This window comes from Pygocentrus nattereri, chromosome 27 (assembly GCF_015220715.1).
Source record: "Pygocentrus nattereri isolate fPygNat1 chromosome 27, fPygNat1.pri, whole genome shotgun sequence".
Lineage (NCBI taxonomy): Eukaryota > Metazoa > Chordata > Actinopteri > Characiformes > Serrasalmidae > Pygocentrus > Pygocentrus nattereri.
Window position 1 is genome coordinate 2,996,547 of NC_051237.1, and position 14,386 is coordinate 3,010,932.

Sequence of the window (14,386 nt, forward strand, 5' to 3'; positions counted from 1 at the left end):
ATCCCTTGCTCCTTTCCCCACCACTGTAAAGAGATCACCGTAAAGTTTCTTTCTAATTAAAAATTTCCCACCAAACCACTCTGAATGCTTTTATTTATGTCTGATCAACTAAAATATGAAGATATTTAGAAACATGTGTTTGAATGTTTAACCTTTTAGCAAAAGCAAACTCCTGCAGGGTTTCATTAATGTAACATCTATTTGATAATACTGGACATAATTTGTATCACTCAGCCTTATGTAAATCAAAGTCTTCTTCGGAGTGAAGAGTATTTGGCCTAAGCAGGAGGATGATTTGAAAATGTTCTTTTCCAAACTACTGCTAAAAGCACATCATTTTGGCCCAAATGTGGTTTAAACAGAGTGCTCAAATTACAGCTATGAGTGGGCTTTGGCATTATTCCCAAGAATTTGCACAAATACTGTCAAAAAGACTTTTATGCATAATATTGTTTAACCTGCTAACTCTAAAAATAAACATGGTTGATGGATAAAATCAGGCAGCATCAAGGCTCACAGATGTATCTGTGTCAATGTCAATTAGCCTTGGGATATCAATTGATGTTACCACACATCACAACATTTTAAATTGCAGATAAATCATATGAATAAGCAATGCTATTACACACATTATGTGTCTTATACATTCTTTTTTGCCTTTAAATAGTCAGTAAAACATGGAAACATGGTTAATTCAAAACATTAAGCAATAGAAACTATTGCACTTAATTATGGGCTACACAAACAGAACGTCGACTTATTAACTACACATATATACATACTTTGAAAGGCACTTGGAAAGATTTTAAACAATGAAACAAAAACTCTGGTACATGAGATCTACTTTATGGAGAGAGCTAAATGGACGAGTGCGCCAGTCAGTGAAACTGATAGACCCTCTCCCTCCACTACAGAGCCAACCAATTTATCATACTGAGCTGGATGATGTATGCTGAGATGTGTTTGCAAAATTGGTAGCATTAGCACCATTGTCAATAATTTATAATAATATAATAGACAATCCAGACACATCCAGACACATAGACACATCCAGTGGTTCTCTGCTTTTGTTGGTTGATAACCAAAATATTGTGAAACTGGCATGTTATGGATTATTAAGTAATATGGTACAATGGTAATATGGTATATAGTAATGTGGTACTCTGTAACTAAACTTGGATCGCAATGGTATTGCTTATTGAAATAATTCTCCTTGTTTAAACTTAAATATCTTTCACGCTTAATGACAATCCCACCAATAATGTACTGCCACTGCTTCAAAGCTGCTCACATAACTTTACAGTGAACATAATCAACCAACATGGGTAAAACACCCACAAGAGAGACCCCTGCTCTAAGATACCACAAAAAGAGGAAACGGTAGGGCAGAAAGATTTGTTGGATTTAATGTGAATGCGTCTCATACATAATTTAATCCATGACATCCCCAGTAGTATTTCATCCACACTATTGTGTGGGTAGTATCCCACGTGAGATGTTCAACACTAGCCCATGAAGATGACTCAACTGTAAACAGCACAACTGATGCAACCAGTTTGGAAACTTCTCTATTTTTGGCAACAGTGTGTAACACTAAATTATAAAAAAGGATGCAAGTCTCTCTTTTTCTGCTCAAAGTCATAAAAACAAAGCAAAAAAAACAGAAATTAGGAATAAAGAAAGTTCTAGCATCTGTAGAACTGAAGTCTTCTGAAGTCTGCTGTTAAAATCTCTGCCACTCTCAGCATAAAAGCAGTCTATTGAAAGGTTTCTCACTCTGATGGAGGTATAAAAAAACAAAACAAAAGAGGAGCGTGAGAAAGCTGTGCTGTTCCAGCACTCTCACTGCAGGCAGAAGTTGTGAAAAACTTTGTATAGTGTTACGAAAAAGGTCTTTCTGGTTGAGTGAAATGCTTTGCTGGTTTCTGGAGAACATTACTGATGAAGATGCACTGACCTGTACACAGCCTGGCTAATGGAAGGAAAATGACTGTGCACTAATGGTGCTGTTTATTCCCCCATCTGCAAATGTCACCAGACATTCTTGCAGCAGGCAGCACCCAGTGGGCTTTAATGCCAGCTTCAAGGGGGGAGGGTTGGGGGCTATATTGACAGGCATTGACTGGCAAAGTTAGCCTCCTGCTTCAGGTCAGTGTGACATGGACATTTGCCCGCAAATTCTTATCGACTTTGCATCTGTGTTATTTGTGGGGCAATATGCTATTTGCTGTAGGACAGCGTAAAGGAACAGTGTTATGATTGCACTGTAGCTTTGTTCAGAAATTGCCCCCTTAATTGAGCAGTTTTACATCACATTTTCACACTCTAACAACAGCTCAGATAGTTTGCATTGTTGTCCATGTAGTTACTGAGATAGCCTGGGATTTTAATGGGTTAAATTAATATTTTCCTCTTGCTTGTTTTCATATATTCAAATGTATTTCATTTTTAAAGGCATTATTTGTCCAAATGAAAAGAAAATAAATAGAATCCATAATTGCAATACACGCCAGATTTGTAATTCTGTGTAAACACGAGGAAGTGGTTTTCAATCACCGGTTCCCAAACTAGGGGAGACATGATGGTTGACAAAAAAAAGGAGAAAATAAAAAGAACAGAAAAAAGGTTCTAACTGAGGTGGGTGGCTGAAATTACATAGCGGCACTTAGCCAAGCAGCCAAACTAAAAGCTTATTTCAATACATTACATACACGCTGATCAGCATTTTGTGCTTACTACATTGCAGTGCATCAACATTTGATTCACCAGCTTGTTATAACAATCAGTCATACCAGTTCAGCTACATCACAGGGGAACGCACAGTAAAAAAAAAAAAAAAAAAAAAGATTAAAACATCCTCTACAGAGAACACAGTTCCGCAAATTTAATACAATAAAATAAAATGTCTTGATTTTTAATGGTATGGTGGCAATAAGAGCACTCAGCATACAATCTGCATGTAACATAAGCTGTCATAACATCAAAAATGATATCTTTTGTCACGGCAGTAATCAGCAATGACAACATAACAATGTTATATTACTAGACAAAACCTCACAACAGCATCTTAACATCTGTCACAACATATTTAAGGCATCAGCATGTCGGTGTTATATTGCAGGGGTTCAAGTGCAGCGTTTTTAATGAAGCCAACTAATGAATAAATGAGAAAAAATTACAAATAATATCTGAGCCTCTGTTCCCAGTGGCTCTACCTCTAATTACCTATGAGTTTCTGCTGTTTATCTGACAAAATGGAAATGTGACCATTGAGAACTATGATCATATCAGTCAGAACAGCACTATTTACCTAGGAATTTGCTTATCAGCCTGGGGCTCCTGAATTTAGTTGAGATTTCAGAGGTTTATTTGAAGATCTGTCAATCAGGTTTGTGTTTCTGCTTTTTTCTCTCTGGGGAAGAAAAAAATAAAATGTATAGAATCCATTGGCTGATATTTTAGGCCTCTAAAATCTGTATCTGTGTGGGCCACAAAACTAGCATATCAGTCAAGCCTTACTCTGTATAAACTGCCTGCAGTTTTACAGACAATCTAGCCAGTATTAACATAGGTTGTTCCACCCACTGTGAGTCAATTCAGTCAAACTATAAATGGATCAAATTTCCCACACCTGCAGTGTAATAAATACATTTCTATTTCCCTGATATTATATCACTGGAACTGCACCTAATGGTATTATTACAGTCCATATTTGAATCATTTACATGTGAGGTAAGAGGCAGCATATGTTTTATATAGATAAGTAGAAAGCAGAATTGTATCCATTAAGCCTGAGAGATCCAGACAGACGTGATTGATAATGGCTCAGCATAAACGAAATGAAAGGAAACCGCAGGCCTTGATGCTCTGGTGTAAAAGGGCTTTTCTTCCCCAGAAAGGAAATAGCAGAAACACAAGCATGAATGACAGCTCTTCAAAAAAACCCTCTAAATTCTCAAATAAATTCAGGAACCCTAGGCTGATAGTCAGCGATTTTCAGAGAGAATAGAGAGCTCAGAGATGCATAGAGGCATCAGTGCCAGAGCTTTCCTCTTGGCCGCTCTAGCTGCTGTGAGAACTCCTTCAGCAGCATCTTCAGCTCCTGTCTTCTGTCAGTACACCACTGTTGTTTTCTCCCTGCCTTTCTAACACCTCTCACTTCACCTATTCAGGCCTTGGTTTTCTTCACTGAGGCTGGATTTTCTTCCTTTATGCGTCCACACCTAAACATCTTCTCTTATTATTTTTTTCAGTTGGTCTATAAGAATGAGCAGGCCTATACAAACACCTATTTGAATAAGGTACGCAAAGTGAAATATGCATTTAATGTGATGTAGAAATGCAGAGAAGTTTTAGAAGAGAATCACCTTAAGTGAAATAGTGACATAGAAAGAATTATGGAAAGATTTCTAACAAAAAAAGCAGATTTGTACATGTAAAACTGTAAAGTAACACAGCTAGTAACATTCTAAAGCACAACTGGCTAAAAAACAAGAATAAATTGCTAAATTAATCAAACATTTAGGTGTGGATAATCTCTTAGGCTAGCTACACGCATTAAATGAACGCTAAAGCATCTGTGTTCTTGTAAAATATATCAATTTGTTTTTAATAGCTATTTTTTGTGCAATATTGAAATTCTTATCAAACCGAATGTCTCACTGGTGATGTATTTCGGGTACAATCACATTACAAGCCTCATTTTTTCTCAATTCCGATTCTGCTGACACAATGGTTCATGTTCATTTACGTAAGAGATTCAAATCTGTCATTAATGTAAACAAACCGGCGTCCTGAAATTACCCGCACTGGCTAAGTATCCCATCTAAGACCAAATATGAAAGTGGCTCAGGTCGGATTTGAAAAGATCAGATTTGTCCAAACAGCTCTGAGAACATCAGATCTGAGTCACATTAGAAAATCAACAAAAATATGTACTCTGACCAGAGTTATTCAAACTTTTGCACACGATTGTTTGTTTTGTTTTTATTTATGAGCACTCTTGTTCAGAAAGCCATTTGACATAAAAGCAGGTGACATTTATTACAAATCTATGAGAAAAAAGGCAGAAATTGTCAGTGAAAGGGTTAAAAAATACAGATATTCAAATAGGAATAGTGGTTAAAATTCTCACCCCTATTGCTCACTTGAACAGCACTGTGACTACAGATGAGCAAACTAGAATATTCAGATGCCATTCCATTAATAAGTGGATCCTGTGTTTATGTAAACTCAGCAACATTCCTGACTATTGTTGTTAGTGTTTCTGACTCTCATGGAATTTGCATGTGTGCTTTGAAAATGTTGCTACATTCTTGAATATTGTTGTTTTTTTTTAAGCTGCGGAAACTCTCTCTCTTTTTCTTTCTCTGTGGGTGTGTATGTTTGACTGACTGCCACGCTCCCTCTGGCTGAGCTCAGTGAAAGCAGCATTGTTGGCACTAGCCAGCTGTGCATGGTCCAGCTCCTGGGTGACAGTGACTGGCCGCTGGCTCCACTTTCCCCGCCCCATATTGCTCATTCCTCAGGGCTATTTTCCATCTCCCAGTGTCCCCTTCACCCGCCATGCATATCAATCACTTTAATGGGGGTGCTTTCAGGAAGAGAAAAAAAAAAAAAATGCTACCACGCTAAACAAAAGTGGGTCAGCCTCTCTCCCACTCGTGACTTGTGGAGGAGAAAGAGAGAGAGAGAGAGAGAGAAAGAGAAAATGAGAGGTAGAGAGAAAGGGCAAACATGGGCCTGGGCCTGGGTAGGCGCTGGCCATATGGTGGGTCTTCTGTTGGTTCGGCACAGGGGAGCCGGTCAATGCGATAAGAAGCGGTATAGAAATTAATCACAACGGATAAAGGGCAGAAAGGTCACATCATTTTCAGGGCCCGCTATTAGTTTTAGCAGACTGAGGATATGCTGCAGTTACAACTGACGTCAAATGTCTTTAGGCTCTGAAAAACACATTTATCATTCACAAGCAGACTTCTGATCCAGGTTATCTGGTTTATATTCTTTGAATGAGGCTAATATTCACAATACTACAGTAGCTCTGTAGCTAGATACAGAGAGCAGCTAAAAAACCGCAAGAGCATGCACTAAAACGCCACTGTCAGGATGAAACCTCACATCTCCCAAGGCTGGTCCAAACAGCACTTTACATGCTTTAGTATTTCTTAACAGGTACCTGAATACTCACCCCTAAAAACAACATATTACACAACACATAATCAGCTAAGTATGTTCACTACTGCAGTATCAAAATGCATTCAGTGCACAGGAACTGAAATTGCCGTGGTGAAAGACATGTAGCCTAACATGTGATACTCGGATAAGTTCTCCTATTCAGGCCTCCATACGAAATTCTTATTGCAGATTTTGGACTGTGCGTTTTCACTGCTCCTACGCATGCGAGTTCAGAGGCATCTCTGCCGTGTCAGCTTGAAAGGCCATGTAAAAATAGGTGCAGTTTGTGATGCTCTGAAAGGTAAAGAATGTGTTTGGCATAACTAAAGCAGCTATGTATTATTGTTTTTATTATCTATCTAAAGGCCTTTAGGCTATAATTTATGTGGCTTGAGAAAAAGAAGAATAAGCTTTCATTTTGAAATGCTCACACAATGTAAACAGTAGCCAATGTTTTTTAATTCACATGCGACAAAAACATATAGAGTTAGAATTCACCAAAACTCCGTTACCCAATATCTAATACCAAGGCCAATCGCTGTATTGCAGGAACAAAATACAATTGTATGAAAACGTTTGAACATGGAATATCAACCAAATATGAAATTATGTGAAATTAAGTTATAACAAACAACAAAATTACATTTGGCAACAAACTTCAAGTTTGTGTGCGTAATTACTGTTTATTTGCTAAGTTGACCAGAAATTTTACATTTTGAAAAAAAGGTGCCCAAACTTTTGTATACTATAAACAATGTCCCAAAAATAAAGCCAAGACAAAGCAAGCAAAGCAATATAATAATCTCACATTAGAAAATGAAGAGACTTGCCTGCCGTACACATCATTATTTATTCAAAAGTCTCTGCAGCAGAGACTCACATCCAAAAAACTAAAAAAATAAATCATGGATCGCTGATCATGTGACACCCACCCACCTTCCACCTCCTGCTAAGGTCGTGGAGAGCAATCTAAACAGCCTGCTTCTGGATGCTGACGAGCATGACAGTCCTGATCTTTCAGCCCAACCCTTCAACATCTCTGACAGTGGAATCATTACTAAAGAACCCCGTGTTTACCCTGTTTACTGCGAGACACATCGCTGCATAACTCTCATCTCATTACCCACCCAGCCGCCCGCCAAACAAAGGTGTAATACGAGACAATTCCCTGTGATATGATTCTAAATCAAAGTATTTAACGTAGAAGAAGAAAGCGCTAGAAAAATTTCATTCCCATCACCCCACATGGCACTGCAATTGGAGATCAGTGTCTACAGTCTTAAAAATAAAGGTGTTCTTCGGAGCGATTCCATAGAACCACCTTTGCTTCTCCAAAGAACCTTTCAACAAAACCACTCAATTAAAAGGTTCCTCACGATGGCTAGGCCATGCACCATGACTCTGCAGAGCAGAACCTGAGAGGTGTGCTGGGTGTGAAGGTAAAGGTGGCACTCACCGGGTCTTTAGCTTTCTGTGCTAACACTGCAAAGGTGGAGATCTTGCTGCAGAGACATTTGGTGTGGACTGCCGGGGACGGGAGTGTTTGGCAGCCCTCCGTGTCCCAGTTTTCCTCGCCAGCCTCTCTGTTGATAGGATAGGTGGAAAACATACATGAGAGAGAGAGGGAGAGAGAGAGAATTAGAGAGAGAGAGAGAGAGAGAGAGAGAGAGAGAGAGAGGAAGAGAGGAAGAGAGAGAAGCCATTTAAATGGTGAGCTAATTGGAGGGTTCAGCAAGCAATAACATGAGAAGGCATTGTCTCTACAGGGAGGCGTGAGCTGCATTTTGCAGTTTTAACTGATGAAATCTTATTGTTGAACAGATCAGTTACGGCACTCACTCTGACCTCTAACTCTCTCCACAGCCACACATGCTGTTCACTCTCTCCTCTTTCTTTGGAACCATTTTCCTCCACACTGCCTGGCAGGAGTGATTAAATATGGAATTTATCCCTTTGATGGCACATCATTTAATTACTTCTTAGCTGTGGCTCACAAACAATCAGACGTTCTGTCAAAAGTGCAGATTTGAAATTTTCAGTTGACACCAGATTTGCTGTAGTCAGTAAAAGAGGCGATATATGACGATCTGAATTTCGATGAAAAGCTACTGTGTGTACAGTCTTGTTTGACAGAAAGACGTCTTTTTTGCCCTGTTTTTGTCACATTTCAATACTGAAATAAACAGAAAAAAGGAAGATGTGCAGACTCAAACATGTTTACAAGAAACATAAATGGCATTTATGTAATTAGTTATGTAAGAATATAATTATCTCTATAATTTGTATAATAAAACAAAAGTAGACTTCTAAGGATAATGATAACATAATTGAGGTAAAAGTCTGATTCCCATGCAAAAGCTCTACTTCAGTCGCTCTTTTCAAATTTCCAAACATTTCAACAACTTCAAAGATGACATGGCATTAGTCTGTGATAAGAACTTTCATACATCTTTTCATCAATAATGATTTGCAATAGACTGATGTGAAAACCAGCAAACAAGACACTTTTGCTGACTAAATTAACTGCATCCCATCACTCTATTTAAAGGTCCTACATCTTTGCGATCCTAATTTTCTTCACTTTTTTGAAATGAAAAGCTCAAATGAATTCACGAACACTGTGAAAGGTTCATTCCCCAGTCCATACAGTACACATATGAAAGCTAAGCTGCAAAAACAGCTCATTCTGAATTTACTATTGTTGTGTTATCACAGAAATCAACCACATTCACATGGTTATCTGCCTATTCAGCATACAGCACTTTAGCCCCACCCATTCAGGCTGAAGCTGTGTTTCAGTTCAGACAGATTTTGAATGTGGCACAATAGAGGTTAAAAATGAATTTAGACTGGATTTAGGATAAATAAAACCACACACTGTGAATTGACCTGGAAAAATGTAAGATATAGACCATTTTAAAAGGTGTGAAAGGTGCCACTGTTTACTTAAGGAACAAACAGTGATGTCATGCTACTTTGGGTGCCATACATGGCCTGGATTCATCATTTAACTGCTCTGTTTTGTTCAATCAAATTCCACATTGCCGCTGACCTTTCCAGAGCGCGTCCAATCAGTCACTGTTCTGTATGATGTGTGAGTATGAGTACTTTCTTTTTCGCAGTCTTTGTCTTTTCGACTAAGCTGCAGGCTTTTTTTTGTTTGTTTTAAATGGAGGTATACAGCTTACAGTGTCAGGTGGATGGTTTTTAGACTTGTAGTGATACACAGTGAAACACAGCAAGTTAGTAAAATGGCAGTGTGTCTCCAGCCTCACAGTGACGCAATCACAAAATGCTAATCAAAGCGCCCTTACATTTTCATTTAGACCTTCAAAGCACTCATTACAAAGCTCAAAATCCAGGACATGCATTTTTTTTTCTCTTGCCAGTCAGTCATCACATTTTCTCTGCATTTGAATTTGCTTTTCTTATTAAAGCATCCAACCAAACTCATTTTACAATTGAACCGCCCACCTCTATACTGATTTGTCTTTGTGTGAGAACTAGTAAACTGCAGTCCCCTGCAGGACACAATAACAAACAAAAATATTCATTTATGGGTTGAAGCATGTACTTTTTCCTTTTAACATTTAAATATTAATACTGTTCACTTTCACTATATAAGTATATTTTTGGCTCCAAACCTCGAATATAATTGACTACAACTTTGACAAACACCTAAGTGTAATTTCTCTGTACTTTCTCTGTGCCTGTGCCTCTGTACTTTCTCTGTGCCTGCACGCTATTATATTCCATTAACATTCTCACAAGCAATTTTCCCAGCTTACTAAAGATATAGCTCTTAAGTGGAGGGAAGAAATGAAAGAACAGAAAAAGGGTGTTTACATGTTACTTTGAGCTTCATAAACCATTACCGTAAAGGGCATGGAAACACACTAAACAGCATCACCACTATTCGTTTTCACACCCGTCCCGTCCCACACAGGATCAGTGGTCACTTTTGTATTCCCACTTTTTATATCATGCATTAATGACTTTTTTCTTGTAATCATCAAATTTTAAACTCCACTATAATTCAGTGCACTGACTTGTCCATTTTTAGCCCCATCTCAGTTCCGCTCCCTCGTTCGTGTTATTAGCCACAGCTTCGCCTCTCCTCTCACTGGTTAATGAGTTTAAAGCCTGCTAATGAAAAGTTTGATGTTCGGAGCAATTATGAACATTCAGGGCTTTTAATTGTACTAGTCTAATTAACAGTCTCCTCACAGCGGGTGCGTGTATGCCCACTCGCACTGTCATCGGAATGACTGTCACAAGGAGAGCATGCTATTCTCACATGTGAAATCTGTTTATTAATAATCATGTGCTAATTAATTACAGTACACACATGAAAGAGCATGAAGGAAGCATTACAAAGAAGTTCCTCAATCTATTACTGCAGCACTGAGAAATACCCACAGCTCATTGAGAACTTCACGCATTGGTTGTAGTAGGGTTACTAGGTTCATTACCTTGGTTACATGACGGAAGACCTTTAAAGGGGCCACGTCACGGAAAATGAATTTGTCAAGGTTTGATGTAAAATGCTAACAAGCTCTAATCCATGCGGTCAATATGTTTAACTAAGCTGAGCTGCAAAAGTAGCACATGTACTGCTTTTGTGCGTCACAAAAAACAACTCTCACACATGCATCTGCCTACTGAGCCTACAGTAGTTTAGCCCCATTAACTGATGCTGAGCATTTCAGCATGGATTGCTAGAAGAGACGGCAGCTAGTCAGAGCAGAGCTCATTTCATTCTAAGGGATAAAGAGAAGCTGAAAGTGGTCATGTAAAAAATAATTATGATATAAAACCACAAAAAGCATCGTAAGTGGGCCCGTTAATGTACACGAAGCTTCAGATTCATCTTAAAGCACAAAAATGTCTGTGGCATTTACACTCTAAACACTCACTCAGTGAGTTCTTGCTTTTTGACCTCACTAATATGATAGCCTACATGTAGAGTTTGCTTAAATTGTTGTAGAGAATAAAGTGGCAGGATTGCATTTTTCACAGGAAAAGAAGATTAGAGAGGAGAGAGGGCGAGAGAGGCCAAGAGAGAGAGTGTGAGAGAGAGAGAGAGAGGGAGGCAGGGGGAAGGACGGAAAGGGAGAGAGAGGATTATATTCCTCCTTCCGTTTGGGTCGTTATCACACTGCACCGCGCAGTGTGAATCTCGCTACAGGAGGGACTCTCACCATCTCACTGACATTTTAACTCTGCTGCAGCACCACATGCAATTAAAGACACAACTCCACTGAAACAAAGGGCACATCTCTGATTCACCTACTCCCACAAACACACACACAGACACACACACACAACAGCCTGTCACTGCACATGCATTTTTGCTGATGATTTTGGCCAAAGCAGCTTACATTAGCCAAATGCTCAAATGCCCATCAGACTAGCTGAGCATTAAGGGCATAAATGCAACCACTTGCAGCTGAGATTTCTCAGACCATGGACTAGGACATTCATAACTAATAACCATATCGGAAGAAATGTATTAGTAGACTAAAATTCTTAATAAAGACATACATGACTTAGAAGAGCTATTACTGTGATTTTGATATTCCATTTAAATATTCTTGCCAGACATGAGCAGTGAAAAAAGCTTCAAAAACCAATCCCCTACAGCGGGGGCCATGCTATTGAAGGGAATATATAGGGAATTCTATTGGCTTTAATACAAAATTCAGGTGAGACTAAAGACTAAAATAGAGGGCTAACTGTTGCAGAAATATTAAGCTAATTACATTTAAGAATTATGCAAATTAAAGTCAGATCCAAAAATGTTTTCTGTTTGATTTAATTTTTTTATCTTGCTGTACCAACGTCAAACAGTCACTGCATGTATATTAACACACATCTTTTAAGCCTAGTACAATAAAACTCTAGGCTATTATAAAAAACTCCTATGACTTGTCTTCTACTGGCTTCATAACAGTGCATGGTGCTTGGACCCCAATGATTGCCAATGTCATTTCGACGCAGCTGCTTAGCTCTTTTATCAGTTACAACAGGCCACAGAAATCAACATGTTCTACATCAATTTCAGACAAAAACTTAATGAAAACTGACTCTCAGTTTGAAAGCTAATGAAGAAAGAATTAAACTAACTTCAGTGCTTATGAAATGTGACTTTCCAAATTTTGGCGATATTGTCTTTGGCCTTGTCCATCCATGTATCCAGATTTTTTTAATGTATTTATATTTTTTTATCTTCATCCATACCAGGAGTGTTTAAAAAAAGGAGCGCAAATATGCCTGGCCAGCAGGGGGCAGAGATTTTCTAACAACATGATTCTGTTCATTACAAACACTATAGACTTCAACCTGCAGGCAATCAGGCCTCTGTAACTTCATATTTCACTTAAATTCAAAATAGTAAAAAAAGTAAAGGGAATCTATTGCTTGTTGTTTGTTTACATTGCCATAGTTACACCAACATCTCTGAAATGTCCACACAAGCAACGATCTGACAGAGAAGCAGAGTTTTTCAGGCTTTTCACCCCATCTGAATAAAGGAGTTGGGATTTGTTTCGAATCTGACTTTGATCCTCAAGTCTTTAGAAACCCTAAAGTTATTTAACATTTGTGGTCAAGGTGATGCCCCTTTACGCCTCGTTAACTGAGCACAGTAGCGTTACATTCTGAAACCTCTGCACTATGGTTTAGTTATAAACATGTTATTAACTCCCAAATCACTTTCAAACTGCAGCCTACACTAGGCCTGTCGCGATAATTACATTATCGACTTATCGTACGATATTTTTTTTAACCGCGATCATTTTTGCCGATGTCGATAATTGGCCATTGGGTTTCCGCGCAAATTTGTTTACATGACAATAAACCGCAACTACGTTAGATTTCAGAAAGTCACGCAGTGCTGCCCTCTCGCACCCCCCCTTAACACTAATTTGGGAAGGGAAGACGAATCTGTGATCAGAGAGCGACATGAGTTAGGAAATGAGTGCAGTACACGGAGAGCGCATGCGTCAATAACAGTGCCTCCACACACAGGTGGAGATGTGTTAGCTCGCGAACGTATTCGAGGCTAATAGGACTTTCTTAAAACTAAACAGCTCCAGCAAGAACGTTTAGTTGTCCAGTCCAGATGGACTTTGTTTCAAAGCCACATTCCACGGCTCCGGTGTGGGAGTATTTTGGCTTTAAGCCAAATGAGCGTGGAGAACCCATCAATGTGAATGAGCCGGTATGACGACTTTGTTTCAAAACGGTGTCAACGAAAGCAATACAACTAACCTGAGGTCACATTTAAAGCACAAGCATCCAGCCCAGTTTTCCGAGCTGAAAACAAAAACTTCAGCCGGAGAGGGGACTTCCCGAGCTGGAAAGGGGTCTTCCCGTCAGGTGGCTATTACGGATGCCTTTGCTCGGCAGTGTAAATACACTCACAGATAGTGTATATAGCCAAAGAGATGCTGCCGTTAAATACGGTGGAAAAGCAAACATTTATAAACTTTTTGTGAATTTGTGATTCGTATCACTGTGATTTATAGCATATACATATATGATCAGATAAGAGAGACTCCAAGTACCTTTGTGTTATGTTCAGAGTTTAAAAAAGTTGAATTAATGTAAATGTTACTTTAATATTTATGTTGTTACTTAATGTTGCAATGCCATTCTTTTGCACTTTTTGTTAAAGAGTTTATTTTGTTATAAAGGTCTGTTTAATATTTTGTGCAAATTTCTCAGAATCCAAATTCTTTAATGGCACTTTAAAATGACAATATTATCATTTATCGCAATAATTTCTGGGACAATATATCGTTCTGAAAATTTTGTTCTGCCCTGCGATGGACTGGCGACCTGTCCAGGGTGTATCCTGCCTTCCGCCCGAAGACTGCTGGGATAGGCTCCAGCACCCCCCGCGACCCTGACGGAGAAGCGGCTTAGAAAATGGATGGATGGATGGTAAATTTTGTTATCGTGACAGGCCTAGTCCACACAGAAACAATCCAATCATCAGTCATATTCCAGATGGACTTCTACACAGTAAAACAGCCACAGAGGTGATGTCAGTGGTTTCAAAAAGCAAAAATCACTCTTCATATCAGTTTTCAAAAATCTCAATCCTGGAGAGCATTTCCAAAAATCTCAAACCTGGAGAGCATTTTCAAAAATCTCAACCCTGAAGAGCATTTTCAAAAATCTCAACCCTGGAGAGCATTTTCAA

The 14,386-nt window shown here is 38.8% G+C and overlaps 1 protein-coding gene across 6 annotated transcripts in view; it reads right to left on the minus strand.

Annotated features, from left to right (window-relative positions):
* Nucleotides 1–14,386, minus strand: part of adgrb2 (adhesion G protein-coupled receptor B2) — a 437,226-nt gene that overhangs the window by 105,743 nt on the left and 317,097 nt on the right. For all 6 annotated transcript variants that reach the window (XM_037535324.1, XM_037535323.1, XM_037535321.1 and 3 more), the window contains exon 17: nt 7,634–7,760. In XM_037535324.1, coding sequence (XP_037391221.1) covers nt 7,634–7,760 — 127 coding nt within the window. The remainder of the gene's footprint in view (nt 1–7,633; nt 7,761–14,386) is intronic.